The 22,133-nt window shown below is 43.5% G+C and overlaps 1 protein-coding gene across 1 annotated transcript; it reads right to left on the bottom strand.

The window, feature by feature from the left end:
• Positions 1–6,372: 6,372 nt before the first annotated feature.
• LOC147897700 (haloacid dehalogenase-like hydrolase domain-containing protein At2g33255) lies at positions 6,373–20,042 on the bottom strand. Its single transcript, XM_087380563.1, has 5 exons — positions 19,256–20,042; positions 19,083–19,125; positions 18,927–18,987; positions 18,664–18,801; positions 6,373–6,872 (listed from the first exon to the last, which is right to left on the bottom strand). The coding sequence occupies exons 1-5, from the start codon at positions 19,596–19,598 to the stop codon at positions 6,711–6,713; spliced, it is 747 nt and encodes a 248-aa protein (XP_087236689.1). The 5' UTR covers positions 19,599–20,042; the 3' UTR covers positions 6,373–6,710.
• Between the last annotated feature and the right edge of the window lie 2,091 nt (positions 20,043–22,133).

Raw genomic sequence — 22,133 nt, 5'->3', positions numbered from 1 at the left:
TCCTTAGGGGGATTATGTAGTGCACCTCACATGTTGAGAGAGATGAAGTGAATTCTGATGCAATTGATAAAGATTTGGAATCCAAACTTGCATTGAAGGACAGAGTTGCAAGGCTTGTGAGTATTCTCACAATGGGAGTATGAATTTTTAAATGGTATTTTCGACACGTGCGAACCCTCATTGTCACCTTTGCGAATACTGATGGCCACTTTTATAACCTCGAGATATCGGACTACCACATCTGAGATGTTGGCCTGATTTCGATTTCTGACCAGATCCAAACCGTCGAACTCAACTCCGACAAACTCCGATTTGTCGGATCCATTTGATCCAACTATTTTTGACCCGTCGGACTTATTCGGTAGACCGAGAAAAGGCTTCATTCAAAGTCCATTTACAGGTTTGAGCAGAACAAAACCATGCATATCCCTTAACCAGGACATCCCTTAGCCCATATCCTCAATGATTTTGAAGGGCCACCTCAACTTTAGTTTGCCCAGAAATTTGCCCAATTGAACATCAAAACCCAATCCCCTTCTTTAAACAACTTGTAATTTATGTTCCTGTTCACCCATTCCTATCTTCGTGATTGAATTATTTATGTTGTATACCAGCTTTTTAACCGATCTTCTTCGAGATGTGTTTTTCAAGCCAAAATTCATCACATTACTGGCGAAGACCCCCCCATTTTGTCACAAATGCTATTTTGTCTTTATCTTCCTCAACCATTTGGATCGAGTTATACCCACTAAAACCGTCCATAAAACTATATACCTCGTGTCCAACGACTGTGTCTAGCATCGTGTCGCAAAAGGGTAAAGGAAATGGATTAGTTATAGTGGCTGCATTAAGTTTTCAAACTCGCAGTTTGCCATTCTTTTTTGGGACAATCACAATGGGTGACAACCATGTGGCCTTATCCACTGGATAGATAAAACAAACTCTAAGTAATTTGTCGATTTCTTCCTTTGCCAACTTTACATAGTTTGGATTCACTTGGTTTCTCTGCTACACAACTGGGGCTGCGTCTTGCTTGAGGTTAATCCAGTGTACACAAAGATTTGTATCCACTCTTTTCATATCTGTATATTCCCAAACAAATACATCTTTGAACTCCATCAATAATTGAACCGAATCCTCCCTAAACTTCCCTGTTGCGTACATGCTGATTTTCACCGATTGCAATTTTCCCATCGTCTCGAGGTCCAGCTCCTCCAAATCATCTTCCTTTACTCTTAATGTTCTTTTCATTTGGTCCTCATATTCTTCCAAATCTTATTTTATCACATGTTCATTCCATTTTTGCTGTGCGGAACTATTCTCCACTTCTTTGTCAAATTTCGAGCTTGCTACCATTTTGTCATACTTTTTTCGAAGCCTATTAGGTTTTTCTGCTGAAACCTGACATACCTCGATTGGTTATGCCCTATACTGGTGTGCAATGTGGTTCACTTCCACTTCAAACAAAGGTGCAATAGTTCGGGTTTTCATCTAGGATTTCTTGTTCCTCGTCATCGTCCATTTCTATGAGCATGTTGATGCATTGCACAATCAACAATCTGCTCTCCTTATGTAGAACCACCCTCGGAGTCATTTCCAACCGTTGTTTCTTTTTCCTAATTTTGACTGTGATTTTAAATGCTCCCCAATCTTCCTTAATCCATGTCGTCTTGAACCAAGGACGGCCCAATAGCATTGGGTAGGACAAATCTCCTTGCTCCATTTCTAGGAACACAAAATTTACTTTGAATGCCATTCCCTTAATGTTGATTTGCTGGTTTCAAACAATGCCCATTGGTTGAACACGTCGCTGATCCCCCATCCTTATCTGGAATGGGACCTCTTCCATGTCACTCAATCCCATCTTTCTATACATGTTGTATCGAAGAATGTTCACACCCAATCCTCCATCCAATAATGTACCTTGTATTTCTTGACCATTGCAATGTACTTTTATGGTCAGGACCTTATAATCCACGTCATCCGATTCAACTTGCATGACTGGTGAAATCATCGTGGTACTCCTCATGCTCCCAAACACTCTTGGCCACACTATCATGTGGTTCACGTGATTAATCACCTGAGGAGTATAGTTAAGAAAAATGAACGATCTTACCCTTGCATTGACACGGTCCCAGAGCTGAGACAGGGTCTCAACCTCCTTCTGCGCAAGAATGCCAATGTCCTTCACAAGGGGATCTGGTCTGGCAACACGTACCAAGATGAAATCTACCAGATCGTATGACTGTAACACAGACTCCATCATCACCAGCCAAACGCCCTAATTGAGCCCAACCAACTGCCGGTCAACAAGGAACGTGGGGAACACTGGGATTTTTGTCTTGTTCTCTGCCATCTTTGACAAGGTCACCATGTCGGAGTGAAGAGGAAGATGAACTGAAAGAGAAGGTGGATGGGATGGAAGGGAACATAAGGTTGAAGAAAGGAGAGGGTTGGGGAAGAGGAGGAAGGTCCTGACAGCCCAATGTGCCTTCACTCCTCGCTATCCGTCCCTTGGGAACACCTCCTCTCTGATCTGAAAGCACCCTTCAAAGTCACCCCTTGCTAGGCACCCGAACAGACCACTCCTCGCACATGCTCTTCCTCAAAGACACCTCCGAACAGCACCCTAAACCTCCTCATTGCAGGGTTCCCTTTGTCTGCTTCAGATTTCCCTCGTCTAGAAATTGCTTAATATAATTTTCCTGAAATACAGAAACCAGACTTAACAACTAATCTAGTGTAATTTTTATTTATGCTAGCTTCAGGGCTGAAAATAGTTATGCTGAGAGACTATCCTCCAATTATTTTCTATATTCCATTTTTGAATTTTGATCTGCGGGTTTTACTTCGGACTTCTTCATCAGATTCTGCATCGGACTTTTTGTCGGCTCGGCTGTCAAATTCATCATCTTGCTCAATCCCTCCTTTGGCTGACAGATCGGGTTCTTTGCCTCTTTAGCCTCTATCTTCTGTATTTCCTTTAGCGCCGATGTTCAGACTGCTTCTTGGTCTTGCCAACGCAATTGCTTAGGATTTCCTTCTTTGTCTTCCAGTGGCTTTTCCCTCAATGGTCCCTTGGATCGTGTCACGGCCAACACATCAACCTTTTTTTAACTCTTCGGCATGTCCTCCATGAGCATGCATCCGGAGCAAGCAGTCACATAACTCCTATTGATCATATTAGCGATTCTTTGCCAAACACATCCCCCCACACGATGGAGCTTTTTGCAGTTCCTGAATTATTACCGTGTTGGCCTGTGGCAGTGGTTGAGTTTGTTATTGATTCTATTGTTGGTTTCGAGGTGGGTATCTTGTGATTGTTCTTTTTCTTTTCATCATCGTCGAATCATTGTCGGAATCATCATTGCTTGTGGTGGATCCAGAATCAGACTAACTTTTTGGGTCGTCCGGACTACTACTTGAGCCTTCTTTCGAATCCATGCATGTCTTCTTCCTTTTTGTTATTGTGCCAATTCACCTTTCCACGCATTTGGCTGCCTCTATGAGTGTGTTGAATCCATTCTGACCTGCCGGAATAACCATCCCTCCAACGATGCTTCTGATTTGCAGTCGCAGTCCTTTGCAGAAATATTCTGCCATTGTTTCTGGTGTTAGCCTTTCTGTGGGATCAAGTCTTGCATTCAAATTGAGGAATTGTTGAGCATAATCCTCCACTGATAGCTTCTTCTGTTTCAATTCCCTCAACTTTTTTTGAACATCACTTGGAGTCTTCTGCTTTTTGAATCTCTCCAGAAATGACGTCCTGAGTTCATTGTATGTTGTAAAATTTGCCACTCCACACGAGGTGAACCATCTCATTGCTTTACCCGCAAGTGCTCTAGCGAGCTGTTGGAGCTTTTCTTGGTCTCCAAACAAAGTTTCAAAGCTGCTTGCTTGCCATCGTGTCTTGAATTGAGCCACGTGGTTGTCCAGATCTTTCCCCAGAATTTTGAAAACTTTTATTTCAAACTAGCCACATATGGCTATGCCATCGGTGGTACAGGTGGTTGTGGAAATCTTGGTCAGCTTTCTGGTGCTCCTTCGTTTGGTTCTTGACCTTCCTCTCTTGGGCTATTTGGAACTGTGTAACACCCCCGATATACTATGATATAATAAGCCCATCGATGCACAACCTATACACCTTCCATGGTAAAAGATTTGAGAATGTGCATGTCCCATAATAGAAATGATGTCCAAACCTTACGAACCTTTGCAAGTGTAAAGGAATAACTCATTCAAAGATCTCTACAAAGTTTCATGACCATTGAACATATATACATGAGCATCTTGATGCATCATTTTTTGGCACTTATGCACTATGTATTCTCGATAATGAGAAGATTGCATCATACAAATGATATCCAAACCTTATGAAAATACATGAGTATAATTATATTACTCATTGAGACGTCTGTGATAAGTCTCATGACCATTCCATACATACATGTTTTGTATAAGAATGCCGATTCACAATTTCTTGACAATTGTGCATTCTTGCCATACAATATCAAGTTAAATTAGCCCACAACGCTTAGTTACGTTCAATAGCGCATGCTATTGGAATACACATTGAACATCAACGCTAGGACATGTGAAGAGTGTGATGAAAGAAAAGGCAAGGAGAACCCTCAATCATGAATAAATCTCATCACCATGATTTTTGAGACATGGTTCAAGAATCAAGGAGAGGTCCACAAACATCTACTAGTAGAGTCTTGGATTTTGAAGAGAGGAATGGCATGCCTCCATTAACCTCTAATGCTCCAACAATGCAACAAAACTAGGATGTGTATGTAACAATGCAGGAAGAGACTTTCACACTATACGCTAGGATTTTTATAGGGTGGAGTGAGGAAGCAAGGTGCATTTCAATACATGTCTCAAGCTTTAGTTATAAGTGTGGAAAATGAGTAATGAGAATAACATGGTGGAAAACCCCACCCCACAAAATAAGTCACAAACTAAGGTTATAGAGTGCCGTTTTTTTGGTTTTGTGGAGATGATGTGACACATGCATGGTCACCAAGCAACAAGATTGTTGGTACCCTAACATCCCTTAAAAAGTGGCAAGTGCGAAGGGAAGTTTATGTAACATGTCCAAAAGTAAGAAAGTAATAAAGATCTAGGTTTATTCTAATGTCTAAGAATTCAAGCCACCTTGCTACAAATGAGGCAATATCAAGGTAGGGATCCAACAACAAACCTCCCTAGAATAGTAACTCCTACATCCAATCATCGCAATTTGTGATGCAGGACAAGCATATCGTAGGAAGCTATAGACACATCGAAGGAAGCTATGAAATGCAAGACAAGCATGCCAAAGAAGGCTATAGACGACATTGATTGCACTTTGGCCTGACATGTACATGAAGATGACGAGTTCATTACCAAAACCTTCAAATCAAATCCTATGGGCAAGATTAACATATAGTGTGTGTTTGTATTGAACCATCATGCACTTTTGATGATGTCAATCAACATGCTAACAAGGAAAATTTGTTCCATGCAAGCATATGCATATGTTGGGGCAAAACGTGGACTACATAACAAGTCACCACAACTAGATCAATTGTGTGGAGATCTTCTAGTTCTTGAAGCCTTCTTGTAGAGAACGCATCAACCACAAAACAATGTAGATTCAAGAGAGTGCATGTGGCTCACTCATATCACCTTTAGTGTGATGTTTTCTTAGCTTTGATATAGATTGAGGTACTATCATACTCCATGTGATGTATTTTTGACATTCAGTACATGTATCCAAGCACTTTGAATTACTGCATTGCTCTACACTTATAATATGCAGACTCTTTCTTTTTATTGCAAGGGAATCCAATATTGTGCTTTAAAATGCTAATGAAAGTAAATGACATGTCCTAAAAGATTTTTCCAATGAACGTTGCATGGTACTAAGAAACATGGGTTTATTTAAAAGAAAATTTGAGAAATTTGTCCTACATTAGTTGTTGAAGATCACGAAAAAACTCAGGAAAAACTGCCAAAAAAGAGCGCGCCAAGTAGAATCTCCCTGACTAGTGAAAGATCTAGAAATGTTAACTTGAAACTGGACGAGTCTACCATTTGCCTTTCCAAAGTGCCAAATCTATTTTAGATAAATTTTCATTCTCATCACTCACATTTGCATTTATTGCTTGACCAATCTCATAAGCAAAAGGGAGTTATTTGAGATTATGGTTCCTATTGTTGCAAAGGATGCCACAAATCCAGCTCACAAAGGTCCAATTCTCTCAATGAGGGTCATTTTCCGATCTCGCATCTCCCTCCATGGCTCACAATCAATAGACTCAACTTTATGGCAAAAGAAAAATTAGCATACCAATAAGAGATCAAAATCGATCTCCATCACCTTGCTTTTCTCTACATTGTGTTGAAGACGTTGTATAGCATATAGTAGGACAAGGGGTCGTCATCCATGAAAATCTTGTAACCACATTCATAGAAGTGGTAGCACAATAGCAGCAAGTCCTAACAATATGAGACAATACAGCTTAAATACAGCGATTTTGATATTATCCTCACCTTCGGATCATCGATAGTTGACGCTAGTAGCAATAAATTCTTCCCAAATTTCCAATAATGTGTTAATCAAGTGCAAATTAAAAATTAGGAATTGATGGGACACAAGTTGCATGACACGAAATACTGGTCATGCAGGACCTTGCATCGAAGTTTGAATGAAGATGTAGAGATCAAGGCCTCAGTTCAAATGCTGATTCTAGAAGAGACTGGACTTCATGCAATGATTTCACTCTGAAAGTTGGCTGTTCTTCGCATGGTAGGCTTGCTAAATCGTACCTGTCTGACTCATCAAGTAAGCAAGTTACAGCACCTGCACGGTTACCACATACAATCTGCAACAAAAAGATTTCATGAATAAGCACATGGAACTTACACATCAAGTCCAAGAGAGCTAGGCTAAAACTGAAGTTTGAAACAAAAGACAGAATATCTGAGGAATTCTTGGTAATCACACTTATAACAACAGCATGAATGTCCAAGTCTCTGTCATGCACGACCTCTGTGGAAAGTCCTCCAAGTTAGTTACCTCCATTAGCACCAGAATATCCTCAGAGTTTGTGACACCAATTTCCACAGCTAATAAGCAAAAAAGATTGAAAGGCCTCTTGTAATGCAATCTATCTTTGTGTATCAATCTAACAAACAATCAGCCTAAAACATGACTGAAATATTCATTTATGCACAGAGAAAACATATTGTGGTTCTTTCAGTTGCTTGCCATTGCAGCAAGCCAGTACCTCCCTGAAGTAGCTAGCAAATCAGCTTCCATGTGTAACTCTGAGCTTGTACTCAATTGGTATTGCCAAACTAACTCGCACCCCACCTCAGAATAGCCAACATCATCCTCATTCCTATTGGTGCAGACGGCCTCATCCTCAGCCTCACAAGTCACATTTTTTCTCAGAGTGGCCGACTTCATTCTCATCCCTACTCGCGCAGATGGCCGCATCCTCAGTATAACAATCTAAGAATTAAGCATCCTCCTGTTGCAATAACGCACAAAGCTCCTCCAAAGTGAGTGGATTCAATCTTTCTCCAATTTCTAGGGTTATTCAAGTGTGTAAATGGATGCTCAAGTGTGTGTGGGTGTGTGGATCCGTATGTGTGAGAGAATATGTGTATGTGGATGCTAAAGTGTGTGTGTGGGTGTGTGGATATGCATGAGAAAATGTTTACACTATGGTCTTCACCCACCATTGGAGGCGCTGATGATGTTGGAAGGTATATCATCGTGCTATGCACAATGGAATTAATGGTTTTCTAACTTGTGACTATAATGAGATTGAAACTCACTATTTGTTGTGCTTTCAGAGGATCAGTTTGGGCATGTTCCTGGATTCATCTAGGTACATGCTAGGGTCATCTCACTAACCCATCTCCTTGGATGTTCATTGACCATGGGCATGGCTATTCAGTTTACGACCAAGCGCTGCCAGTTAATCTTAGAGAACCTTCACCTTCACTAAGTGACTGTTGACAGATTCTCTCATCCATTTTCAGCATGAACAAATGATTCTAGAGTGTCGCTATCTGTGCCACGTTGTTGGTCTCGAACAATCCTTCACAATCATCCAGGTCTTGCATACAGTCCCTGCCAATTGAATGTGTGAAAGCACTGAATCTCCATCCATTCTGATTATCACTGATAGTGCCTTAATGTCTCTAAGCACCCACTCTTTGACATCTGCTAGATCTGCAGCCTTCACGACTTTGCTCATGGCACCCACCTAATCCTTGAGCCTTAACTCCATTGCTTCAGTAATTATCCATATCCCACTTGCAATCACGTGGCCCAGAATCTTTTATGTTCCAGATTGGGTAGTTGGTCAAATCCAATCACCCTACCTCACCAAAGGTTGGAATTGGCATGCATGGATGCCATGTCACAATTTGTGGATCACATGAAAGAGATTTTTAACCACAAAGCACACTATACCAAATCTGACAGATGGCACGAAAATGCTCTCTCAAAGCAAACGCCTTCTTCTCAGTTATCGGATTGAATCCTTCATGCTGGCCTTCTGGGTTCCAGTATCCCTCAAGTTAGAAAGTGTCGCTTAACCGTTGCAGTGGAAGACTCGTAGACTCACCAGCACTCGGAATTTCACTGTATATGACATGTGCACATGAATATACTCCAAATTAGCATACAGATCTGTAAAAATATGTACAGCCAAGTAGACAGCCAAATCCCATGCATACATTGCTCCAAATAGGACAATCTCAGTACAAAGTTCCCTGCAAAGCACCCAGCAACCACACCCGCATGCATCTGTAGCTGTGTACAAGTACCAATATGGGGGCTGTGTGCTGCTCCTAGAGGCTCCCTTCCTGCTGCTGCCCCATGCCTCTGCTAAGGGGATTCAGTGGCTCTCCTTGTTTAGGCTCCAAGGGCCCAAGGCTCCCATTTTTATGGGGGTCAAGGGATACTCTGCCCCCTTTCCCCAAACTGGCTGACCAGCCAACTAACAGGCAGATTCCACATGTAACCTGACCTGCTCTAAATGGTCAACCCTAGAAGTTGTGCCAGGTTGGTCCTGACTGACCTGTCCAGGGCCCACCGACTGGCTCTCTCCCCTGGCCTGTAAAAGGCAGGAAGTCTGCCATTCAGTCCCAATGCTTGCCTATACAAGGGCCACCCAGCCCACATTCCATGCAACCATGTGGCAACCTTTGATGCCGCCTGCATGGCTGCTGATCATGCACAGCATGCTGCTGTACATAAACAGCCCATGTGGCTGCTCTCTCTCCTTCAAGATCTTCCCATTTGGCACATGTATCTTGTGCCCACATGGCAGCCATCATACCCATATCTGTCACAGGTGTTGTCCTCCCATGTCCTCATTTGGTGCTCACAAGTGGGGTAGTGACCCTTCTAACCCAATAATCCCCACATGGCAATGAGTGACAACTTCAAAGGCTCAGCTACATGGTTTTGTAAGGTCGATGCATCTTTTTCTTTAAAAGGACCTGTACACAGTCTATTTAGGCAATCACAGAGGGATCAATATTTCCTAAACCAGCAGGAGAATTCCAAATATGTAACAGATTAGTACTACTACAGAAGCATATGAATTAGCGATCTCGTGTAGATCAGAAAGGCAAGTTTGTTTAAATAGCTCACACAATACACATGAGCCTAGACACAGACTGAGAAACTTCATTTGCAATACATGCTTTGTTTCCATGGATATATCCGAGGCTTCACAGTAAGCATATTGGTCGACATCGACTGTTCACTCAACTTTCTACCTAATTCATGGTCGGCTGGTCTTCGAGTTCATACAGCACCACGTCTAGTAGATTACCAGATTGAACTTGCTAACAGTCTGAGATTCTTGTGTATGACATGGGTCCACCAGCTCTCCTTCCGGATTCAATAGTACATGTACCAGATGAATTTCGACTATGATGCTGCGATTCGATACTTTAGCCGGTCTTCGAATTCATACATCCCCATGTCTAGTAGATTACCAGATTGAACTTGCTAACAGTACAAGCTTCTGTTGGGGTAAAGGCACATTGCCACCCTTTTAGAGTTATGACACCTATGACTATCTTAAGACAGTCATAGGGTGAAAGCCTAATCCTAATAAAACCTATGAGTTTGTGGTGTGGCTCAACACTTTTACACACCCACACCTCTTGTGTCTCCCTCTCTCTCTCTGTCTTCATCGTTCCACTCCCCCACTCTTTCCCTCACAACTGGTATCAGAGCCTCTACCTCTCCCTCTCCACTCCGGTCTACCCCTCCCTCTTCCCCTCCCTCTCCCCTCGGGCATCGCACCCTACAGCAGCGAGCAGCGGCAGCAGGAGCAGGCAGCGCGCGCGGGCAGAGCGGGGCAGCGCGTGCGAGCGGGCGCAGCAGCCGCGCGCAGGTCGCGCGCGAGCAGCCGCAACAGCAGCAGCTAGCTGCTGCTAGCTGCTACCCGCTACCAAGCGGGCGCAGCCAGCGCGCAGCACCGGCGCGCACCCCGGCTGCACACGGGCAGCCGTACCGGAGCGACCCATACAGCCAGCCGTACCGGCTGTACGGAATCCGTACAGGCCGTCGTACCGGCTGTACGGTCGCGTGAACAGCAGCAGCCAACGCCGTACGGACGCTGCGACAGGAGGTTCAGGTCAAAAAAAAAATTTTGGGATTTCGTGCCCTTGCAGGTACAGGGTACAGCAAGTACCCTGCGCAGGTACAGGAAGTACAGCAGGCACAGAAATTTTGTTTTGGGGAAGAAGGAAAAGAGAGAGCACTCTGCTCTTCATTCCCGGAATTTGTTCAGTTCTAAAACTGTGTGTTTGAGGTACAGCAAGTACACTCGTGTCCCTCGTGCTTGAGGTGACTATTGCCACAGTGTGTGGCGGTTGCACAGTTATTTTGTTTCGGGGAGGTCAGATGCCTTGATTTTGCAGAGGGCTTTTATGCTTTTGCTGAGTGCAAATCTCAGCTTTCGGGTGACAATTTCAAAGGGCTTTTGCCTGGAAGTTTATGCAGTGTATGCCTTGAGGCAGTGTGGAGCCAGGGTGCCCACATTGGTCTTGTTTCCGCAGTGTATTCAGTGACATTTCTTGCAGGTCACATTCTGTGTACGACACTTTGAAAAATCTCAGTTGAGCCACGCTTGGCCAGGGCGCATCGAGTTTACTCGGTCCCTAACTGTCCATCGTTGACAGTGCTCAAAAGATTTTCTCTTCAGTGTTTGTACGTTGGGATCTGTGTTGTTACTGTGTACACAGGGCCGTTTATGCATTACATTGTCAGGTGAAAGTGCCAGGAGAGCGCTGTATTTTGTATGCTACCTCAGTGTTGAGGTGTTTTTCACTTGATACAGGTGTCAAATCAAGGGGCTTTTGTCCAGATTTTGCTTGTGAGCACTTGAGTTACTGTTTAAGAACTTCAGATGCCTTTTATCCCCTTGGCAGAAGGGTGATTGTTTGGGATTTGTCCCATTCTTTGTTGCAGGTTTGTCACAGGCTGAGGTGTTTGGAGCCTTTTTTCAGTGGACCAAACAGTGTATGACAAGTGGTTTATGCATATAAAATCAGTGCATTACCTCATCTGAGGTGGGAGAAGTGTCCAGGACAGCAGTGTTTTGTGCTTTGTCAGCTGATGATGCACTGATAAAGCACTTGTGGAACAGTTGCAGCATTCTGAAGTTACTGTTTTGTGCTTCGTCAGCTGATGATGCACTGATAAAGCACTTGTGGAACAGCTGCAGCATTCTGAAGTTACTGTTTTATGCCTGTTTGAGCACGGTACAGTGTGTCAGAAGGTACAGTGACTAGAGGGAAAATTTTCTATTTTGCTGTAGATTTTTTTGACAGTAAAAAACAGCACTATTGTGAGTGCTCCTGGCTCTTGATAGAGCAGGTTTTCTGAGAAATCAGAATTTTATTTAGTCATTTTTTGACTTACAGGGAGTCAGGTACTTTCCTTATCTGATATGGCATCAGGGGGAAGTGAATCTTCAATTCTGAACATAAAGAAATTGGAAGGGGCACACAATTATGCATTATGGGCAGAACAGTGTTTGAATGTACTTCTGCTAAAGAAGATTTCTAAGCCCATAAGGGTGAAGGGTGTCAAGCCATCTGGGATGTCAGATGATGAGTGGGAGGAACTTGATTTGTCCGCTAGGGCTGCTATCATGCTTACTCTCAATGATTCTCTTGTGTTCAATGTTCAGGCTGAAAAGACCTCTTATGGTCTATGGCAGAGGCTAGAAGAGTTGTATGCCCAAAAGAGTTCAGCCAGTAAGGTTTATTGGTTGAAGAAGCTTGTCGATCTTCGCATGAAGGAAGGTACAGCTATGACCTCACACTTGAGTGAGTTCAATGCCATCTTTACACAGCTTATTGCACAGGGATTAAACCTTGATGAGGAGTTCAAGGCTACTTTCTTGTTGTGTACCCTCCCTGAGAGTTGGGACACTTTCAAGACCACCCTGTCTAATTCAAATGTCACTCTTATGTATGCTGATGTGGAGAGCTCTCTCCTTATGGAGGAGATGAGCAGGAAGAATAATATGGGCAGCAAGTCTTCCAATGCTTTGCAGGTACAGGAAAGAGGTAGGACTCAGCAGAAGGGGAGATCTGTTGGCAAGTCCAAATGCCGCAGTCAGTCCCGTGGCAAAAAGGATATTGAATGCTTTTACTGTGGCAAGAAGGGACATGTGAAGTCAAGTGCTTCAAGTTTATACGGGATCAGAAAGCCAAGAAGGCTGAGACAAAGGATGTAGGCAGTGGAAGCAAAGGCAAAGGCAAGGCCAAGGCAGATGACTTGGATGCAGTGAATGTTGCAGCAGAGGACAGTGAAAGTGACAGACATGATGTTTTATGCTCTTCTGCTGTAATTGCACATACATTGGTTATTGATGGCCATGACATGCACACCTGGCTCTTGGATTCAGGTGCTTCTTTTCATGTTACTCCTCATAGGGAGTGGTTTACTTCCTACACAGGTACTCATGGAGTTGTTCACCTTGGGAACAACTATGCATGTCAGATTGCAGGGATTGGCAGTATACAGATAGTATTCCCTGATGGTCGCATATTTATGCTTGATGGTGTTCGCCATGTGCCGCAAATCAAGAAAAATCTGATTAGCACTGGCTTGTTGGATGACAGTGGTTACCACACCACATTTGGGGATTCCAAATGGGTGATTACTGATGGCCCGGTTGTAGTGGCTGAGGGATATAAGAGTGATACCTTGTACCCTCTTTATGTTTCTAGTGTAGGTAATCATGTTGTTGCCATAACCGAGCTGCCGAAGGTTTCATTGTGGCATAGCCGGTTGGAACACATGTCCGTTAAAGGAATGCAAGAACTGTCACGTTTGGGTTATCTGCCGTCTCTTTCATTTTCAGATTTGCCCACTTGTGATCATTGCATATTTGGCAAGCATTCTATGACTCCTCATAAGAGGAGAACTCCCCAAAATAGAGCACCGCTTGATCTAGTGCACACTGATTTGTGTGAGATGCCACAGCTATCACTAGGGGGTGCAAAGTATTTCATTACTTTTATTGATGATGCCACACGCAAAGTGTGGGTCTATTTCTTGAAGCATAAGAGCGATGCCTTAGATGCTTTCAAGAAGTTTGTCGCTCAGGTTGAGAATCATACAGGACGCAAGCTGAAATGCCTCAGATCCGATAATGGGGGTGAGTATGTGTCACATGCTTTTGTACAGTTTTGCGAAGCTAAGGGCATTAAACAAGAACTCACAACCCCTCATAATGCATCTCAAAATGGTGTGAGTGAGCGGATGAATCGAACAATTCAGGAGAAGGTTCGATGTATGTTGTCTTATGCTGCATTGCCCCATGGTTTTTGGGCAGAAGCCGTGCAAACAGCAGTTCACCTAATTAACAGGTCGCCGAACAAGGCTTTGGAGTTGAAAGTGCCAGAGGAGGCGTGGTCTGGCAAGCCACCTTCATATAAGCACTTACGTGTGTTTGGCTGCGAGTGCTTTGCTCATATACGCAAAGAACTGCGCACCAAACTGGAGCCAAAGTCTTTCAGATGCATCTTCATGGGTTATGGTGACGAAGGTGAAATGGGGTACAGGTTATGGGATCCCGTCAAACGAAAGATTATACGCAGCAATGATGTCATCTTTAAAGAGGATAGTGTACACAAAGAACCCGTGCAACCTGTGGAATACAGGAGGGTTGTTTATGATGATGTCGGACAGCAAAGAATGCCCATTAATATGCAGTAGCAGGCTGCTGTAGATAACCCTGTTCAAGAGGGTATACAGGCTGAAAATCAGCCAGACAATTTTGCCAATGATGCACCACTGGATATGCCAGCAAATGGGGCTGTAGAACAGCCAAATATGGTGGTACAGCCACCCGTCATGCATGACGAACAAGCTAGACAGCAGCCTAATCCGGAACATTTTGTTAGGAGGAGCACCCGTGTACAACGGCCTCCTGACAGGTTTGTTCCAGGAGCCAATAATGTGGCTGATTTTATCATGCTGACAGATTGTGGTGAGCCTTCCAGCTTCAAGGAAGCTATGGGAAGAACAGAGAAAAGGAAGTGGGAGAAAGCCATGCAATCAGAAATGGACTCCCTACTTCAAAATGATACATGGGACTTGGTGCAGCTACCTGCAGGCAGAAAGGTTTTGCCATGCAAGTGGGTTTACAAAGTCAAAGTGGATTCAAATGCTTTACCGAGGTATAAGGCCAGATTGGTTGCCAAGGGATTTAAGCAGGAGAAGGGCATTGACTTTGATGAGATTTTTTCCCCTGTAGTCAAGATGACTACTTTGAGAGCAGTGTTAGCTCTTGTTGCTCATGAGGACATGGATTTATGTCAGATGGATGTGAAGACTGCTTTTCTTCACGGAGATCTCCATGATGAGATCTACATGAGTCAGCCAGAGGGATATGCTGTTAAAGGGAAAGAGCAGCTTGTGTGTAAGCTCAAGAGGAGCTTGTATGAACTCAAGCAGGCGCCAAGAGAATGGTACAAGAAGTTTGATGCCTTCATGCAGTCCCAAGGGTATCATAGGTGTGAGACCGATCACTGCTTGTACACCAAACGGGCAAAGGATGGCAGTTTGTTGCTACTCATTCTATATGTGGATGACATGCTGATTGCCAGCAAATCTCAACAGGAGATTAGTGCTTTGAAGAAGCAACTGCATAAGTCTTTTGACATGAAAGACTTGGGTGATGCAAACCATATTCTTGGTATGCGGATTATTCGTGACAGGTCCAAGGGACTTTTGTTTCTGTCACAGAAGGAGTACATTGACAAAGTACTGCAGAGGTTTAAAATGGAGGGGGGGAAGTCTATTAGTACCCCATTGCCTCCACATTTAAAACTCAGCAGTAAGGACAGCCCCAGATCAGATGATGATAAGGCTGAAATGGCCAAGGTTCCGTATGCATCTGCAGTTGGTTCTTTGATGTATGCCATGGTTGCCACTCGTCCGGATATTGCTTTTGCGGTGGGAGTCATCAGCAGGTATATGGCAAATCTAGGCAAGCGGCACTGGGAAGCAGTGAAAGGCGTCTTGAGGTATCTCAAGGGTACCAAAGACTTGTGCATATGCTATGGTAGGCAGGATGCATTGGTGCATGGTTTTACAGATTCAGACTATGCAGGGAATGCAGATAACCGGAAGTCTACTACCGGTTATATTTTGGAGGTGCTATATCATGGGTGTCTCGGTTGCAGAAATGTGTTGCACTGTCAACCACTGAAGCTGAATATGTTGCAGCCACTGAGGCTTGCAAGGAAGCAATATGGCTTACTCGGGTGGTGGGAGATTTGGGCATTACAGGAGATATGCCAGTTTTGCATTGTGATAGTCAGAGTGCTATCATGTTGGCAAAGAATCCGGTCTTTCATCAGAAGACCAAGCACATAGATGTGAAATACCATTTCATCAGGGAGGTACTGGAAGACAAGCGACTTGAGCTTGTGAAGGTGCATACTGATGATAATCCTGCAGATTTGCTCACTAAGAGCTTGCCTACAGAGCGGTTTGCACATTGCCGCCCCATCATGGGATTAGGATGAGACCATTCTTATTTTATGGTCTTGTATACAGTAACTGTATATTGCTGTAATTTTTATTCTTTTCTCCCCATTAGGCACATTGGCCTTTAGGTGGGAGGTTGTTGGGGTAAAGGCACATTGCCACCCTTTTAAAGTTATGACACCTATGACTGTCTTAAGACAGTCATAGGGTGTTTAGCCTAATCCTAATAAAACCTATGAGTTTGTGGTGTGGCTCAACACTTTTACACACCCACACCTCTTGTGTCTCCCTCTCTCTCTCTGTCTTCATCGTTCCACTCCCCCACTCTTTCCCTCACAGCTTCTTGTGTAAGAAATGGGTCCAGCAGCTCTCCTTCAAAATGGAATAGTACATGTACAAGATTAATTTTGACTATCATGCTAATAATGGATTAATTTTGACTATCATGCTATGACAACAAAGGCTCTATGACTACAACCAAGCAATAATCGCAGTCACAATATTGACCATCTATAAATTGTAGAGCTAACCAGTAGGAGAGATGTTCCTTCAGAACCATTTTGTCAGAAACTTAGGACAGCCACATTAGTGTTAGTCCAAACAGTATTTGAGTCAAGGGATTTCCCAACTTTCTCCAATCGCTCATCGAATTTGTGTATCAAATCAGATCTGGAAATATACAGCAGATCCAAGCCTAGGCCCAGTGCTGAATGCCAAGGGCTAAAGGCTGCCTCCTACTATTCCTCTAGCCTGTGTGCCTTGAAAGCCTTGAGTGGGATGAGGAGAAAGAGCCAAAGTGGTACTTTATACAGCCGGGCAGCCCCCACCCCCCACCAGGAAGGGGCCTCATTGGTCCAGGAAATTAGGCCACTAGGCAGCTCTTTTTCTGCCTATAAATAGCAGGCAGTATGCTTGCCATTTCCAGCCGTTCGTAGCCAGCCAAAGCAGACCACCAGGGCAGAACTACACAGCCAATAGCTGGAACATGCAGCATCCTCTACATCTTATTCCACTATCCTATGTCCTCCTCATACGGGAGCTCACAAGTTGGCAATGAATACTTACAGACTGTGGGCCCACGTCTATGCATCGCATGAGGTGCTCCAACTCTTTGGGAAGAGATTTCATGAATGCATTGGAGGCATTTTCTACAATCAAACAGGAGAACTGCTTGCCTTGCTTATCACGAATGGCTTCCTTCTAAAAGGGTAGTGAACCACAAGGTGCTTTGCCTAAGCATGAAACGGTGGGTTCTTGGAATTCACAATGCAACTCCTGTTTCTGCAAAGGATCAAGGTTGTGTCCTTCTGAAGGGTGTGCATGTCATCCGGAATCCATTTGACCCACATACGCTCACATGTTGTGCACGCTGCTCTACACACAGCTTCTACCAGAGAAAGAGGAGCCGTACGAGATGGACTTTGACCCTAGCAAGTAACCGCTCTTGGTTTTTTTTTAAAAGCAGCATCAGCCCTACCCTCTTCTGCTTCCCTTGGATTCCCGCTATCTCTAATGTTATTATTGGCCACTTGCATGGTCATATTCCTAGCTGTCCTTTTTTCCTCTCGCCTGATTCATGATTGGCAGCAGTTTTTAGCGTATTTGCATTGGTCGTCCAGGCAATTCCCTCCGTTTGCAACACGTTCATTGGAGCCAGGTGTTTGTTCTGCCATTATCCATCTTAAGCCCAAAAAGGCATATTTTCTGCATCATTTGGGTGTTTCTACAGTGTATGATGTCGTGGATGATCGGGGCGACACCCTATGTTTTCTTAAGGCCGAGAGACAGTATTGTTTGGGTTTGCCCCATAAGACTACTATGCTGCAGACTTTTCAGCTTGCCCCAGCCTATTTACTTGTCACATGCACCCCTGCATTTGAGTGTAGTGTGACACGCTGACTACATCAACAAGTGCATAATAGATCCCTAATAGGTGATTTTGTCATACGCCGTGACCCCTTGTTTCCTTGTTAGGTTTAGAGGAGGATAGGTGCTTGTGGGTGCAGCCCATGGTAGGAGTCCCAAAGGGGCCCCCAGGCAGCACCAAGCAAGTAAGAAGGGGATGGGGGAAAGCCCCTTTTATAGGCAGCCTCCACCCCTACCTAGTCAGCCCATAGGGTTTCCTTGGCAGGCCCTAACAGCCAGCCAACCAGCCGACTGGCTGGTCGGCCAGGTGGGCTGCTGTTTCAGCCCCTATATAAGGGGACCCTAGCCCCCTCTTTTGGGCATTCAGTCCACAGTCTTCTAGTAGCAGTACCAGCCCCTTGTGCAGCCCTCAGCCCACTCCAAAGCACACCGTACAGCAGCAGTCTTCAGCCATACCAAAACTCGATCCAAGGGGGAGTTTTCTGCAGCACTTCAGCTGAGGTTTGGCCAGCATACACACTGAGGTTGGGGTTCTTTCAGCAGTTTTCCTTTCAGTTTTTACAGCTCTTTCTCTCAGTTTCACTCAGCTCTAATCCCTCAGTTCTCAGCTCCATATCTCAGCTCTTTCCATCCTCAGTTTCAACTCCATTCACCTCTCTCACTCATGCAGTCTTAGTGCATGCCCCTGGACAGCACTAGCCTCTTCGATAGCCTCGTTGGCTATCATCGTGTTCCAAGAGGAAAGAAACAACACTTACGTCATCTTTGGTCGAGTCTCCGATCATCATAACATCACCAGGTGATACCTCCCAAGCTTCACAGATATGAAGCAAAGGAGCTGGATCTGGCTTGTATGGACGAAACTCTCTGCTCAAAGCAGGATAAAATTCCTTCATCTGCACCATAAGGAGAGAGATTCAACAGACGATAGAGTAATAAACTTCAATTTGGTTATCAATAATAAAACATTGGACTTACGAGAACAATGCAGCAAAGTGAGAAGTAATTCAGGAAAACCCACCCCAAACCGTGACTGAAACAAATCGACAGAGGCCTTCACGTTCCGAGTGATCAAGCCTCTCCTGGAAAAATGGCGAATACAGAAGCAAAAATTGAATCACACTTTGACAAAGCTTTGAAGAATAGCAATGTGCAGAATCAAATGCAATGCTGCTACCTTAGCTTCTTCGCATCAAGGAAAGTGCAGACTTCCACCGCCCCTGCACCATCATCCCGCCTTCAGCCCCGCATTTATCCTATATACTGATTTCGGCTACACATAGGCACGCTGTGCAAGCTTCGGCGAGAACAACTGTTTAGGGATGGTAAAAGTTGAGCCTCAATTCTGACCTGGCATAATCTTGAGACGTTCGTGCGCTTCCTGCTCGTGGCGGGTGATAACTTGGTAAGCCGCCTGCTGCTTGTCGGGGCTCCAATCCTGAATCTCGTGCAAAATATCGATTGGGGAGCCTGCTAGAATGCGCGGGTGATTCGGACCCAGAACATCACGATACATCTGGGCAAAGTTGATAACGGGAACGGTGAGGGTGCCATCCATGTCAAAAACCACACCACGGAGGCAGCGGAGGGGAGGAGGCGTAGTGGGGGCAGAAGCCATAGCTCTAACGAACATCACTTTCGGATTTTCTGGCCTGATGGGTCTTCCTCCTGCTGCTCTACGCTGTGATGTCATGGGAAGAGGCTGGCCGCAGTATCCATGGATGCTTCAAGGTCGCCATAGATCGCTCTGCTTCCAGCGGGGGAGCTGCTCTGTGGAATTGATGTCGTACAATGGTATCATCAATTTTGCTAGAATCACAAGCTGGTGGATTTTACACTCCTTACAAAACACTCTGGCGGATTGCAAAATTCGAGCGCATTTGTTGCAAAATTCGAGAATCACAAGCTGGTGGATTGAACAATCCCCATACAAATCACTCTAGCAGTTGCAAAATTCGAGCTGTTCTGTGCAGTGCTACTGATGCCCTACAATGATACCATCACTTTGCCCAGAATTACAAGCTACAAATCAAACTCCGTCAGATTCATCGTCACAAGCTCGTGGACACTGGATTGAACACTCCCTACAAAATCACTCTGGCAGACTGCAAAATTAGAGTGCATTTGGTGCATCATAATCACACGAGTAGCCTGACCCGTCTATGACGGATTGGAGACCCGCTCTGCTAGGTCTCAAGGTGGGATCTTTAATTTCAAAAGAGAAATTCTGAAGTTCCAACACTGGAACCGCTTGGTTTGGCTCACTCAGTGTAATTTTGTCCAACAGCTTTCCTAAAACCCCCTCTCTGCTTTCATACATAAAATTTTGCAAGATTACGTGCATAAAATTCATGAATTTGTTTGAATTAAACATGTTTGTATGCATATCCCCTCTCTGCTTTCATACATGGAATTTTGCAAGTTTACGTGCGTAATGCATTGTATGCCAATGTAGTGCTAGATTGCAACACAATCAATTTTGGTTTATGGGATACATTACTTTCAGTGTAAATAAATAAAATTCATGAATTTATTTGAATTAAACACGTTTGTATGCATATCCTCTCTCTGCTTTCATACATGGAACTTTGCAAGATTACGTGCGTAATGCATTGTATGCCAATGTAGTGCTAGATTGCAACACAATCAATCTTGGTTTATGGGATACATTAGTTTAAGTATAAATAAATAAAATTCATGAATTTGTTTGAATTAAACATGTTTGTATGCATATCCCCTTTCATATATGGAATTTTGCAAGATTACATGTGTAATGCATTGTATGCCAATGTAGTGCTAGATTGTAACACAATCAATCTTGGTCTATGGAAATACATTAGTTTGAGTATAAATAAATAGAATTCATGAATTTTTTTGAAATAAACGTGTTTGAGTATAAATAAATAGAATTTATGAATTTGTTTGAGTATAAACGTATATGTGCATGCTTCAATAAACACAACAAAAGAAGATTTACTTAAAATTAGCATACCTAACAAAATATACGCTCTATAAAAGAGTACTACAAAATCTTACAAATTCATATATCTACATACAGAGTGTCTATGTCAACTCCCCTAAGAAAACAGACTACATCTATGTCCCATCCCACGCACCACCACACGCACGCGACGTCGACCTACGCAAGGCAAAAAGATCATTTAAGAATTATAATCATTAAATCAAGGAAAATTTAGAATTGTGTCTTAATAATACTCAACACATTAATTAGAATGCTTATGCTGGCGTACAGGAGTGTGTATGTGGTACATAAATGGATATACAAAGTCTCCGTTCGCCCCTCGATAAAATACATCTGTTCCCATCGGCTCCAGGTACCCAATGAAGCGCACATAGATGGTCTGGGGACTATTATTTCCACCAAGACGCTGAGAACTCACGGTAAAATATGCAAGATTGAGACGTTGTACCCCATCATACGCTGGACCGAGGAGATTCATTGCAAAACTTGAGTCAGGAACCGCCCTAAAGGAAAATAATATCATGTTTATTCACTTATATATGTAACCTAAGTAGCTTTCACCTATATGAAAAAAACAAAATAAAAAAAAATATAGGTTATCTACCCAATAAAGCTCTCCAACTCCAAGATGTCAACCAATAGCTGGGCGCGCACCCCAGCTCTCCAACCATCGAGATCTGTATATTCCTAAAGGTAAATGACTATACCATTAAATAAGTCAACTTAGCAACTGACTACTACAAAATTATGTACCTGCTACCCGTACAGTTGTCTCGGTGGTGATGACGCTGCCATCCTATCATATCATATTACAATAACAATACATATCATATTACAGTAACAATAGATGTGTCAACGTATATATAGAGAAGAAATTAAAAGGCTTCACCAAGCCACAAATTAAAAAGAACATTAGTTATAGTACATTTGATAATCCATAATTTGAAGAAAAAATAACAATGTGTGAACCCATAAAACTCACAAAAATCATACATTGTCAAAATTCTAGAGACGACATTGTTTGAATGGAATATGGAATGAGCTCATAAAAATTATACAAAAATAGTCATCACCAATTTTTAATCCACACTTTAAAGGCTTACAATTGATAGACCTTTGATCGCCTAAAAGAACACAACGATACAAAAAAGACTGTGAAAATTTGTCACCCACCAAAGTCTGGAGAGGCTTTCAAAGAGCATTGGCATACTGCTAGGTTCTTCTTGATGCCAATTGTAAAACCTC

This window comes from Dipteris shenzhenensis, chromosome 10, assembly GCF_047967505.1.
Source record: "Dipteris shenzhenensis isolate YYH24624 ecotype China chromosome 10, Dip_SZ_1.0, whole genome shotgun sequence".
Taxonomy (NCBI): domain Eukaryota; kingdom Viridiplantae; phylum Streptophyta; class Polypodiopsida; order Gleicheniales; family Dipteridaceae; genus Dipteris; species Dipteris shenzhenensis.
This window is presented reverse-complemented; position numbering and strand designations above follow the sequence as displayed.

Bases quoted from the DNA above. Each gene is read 5' to 3' on its own strand.
- LOC147897700 (XM_087380563.1), bottom strand. From the start codon at position 19,598: ATGACATCACAGCGTAGAGCAGCAGGAGGAAGACCCATCAGGCCAGAA. The intron at 19,126-19,255 runs GTCAGAATTGAG...ATGATGGTGCAG, and splicing joins ACGTCTCAAGATTATGCCAG to GGGCGGTGGAAGTCTGCACT. The intron at 18,802-18,926 runs GTGGGTTTTCCT...CTTATGGTGCAG, and splicing joins TGTTTCAGTCACGGTTTGGG to ATGAAGGAATTTTATCCTGC.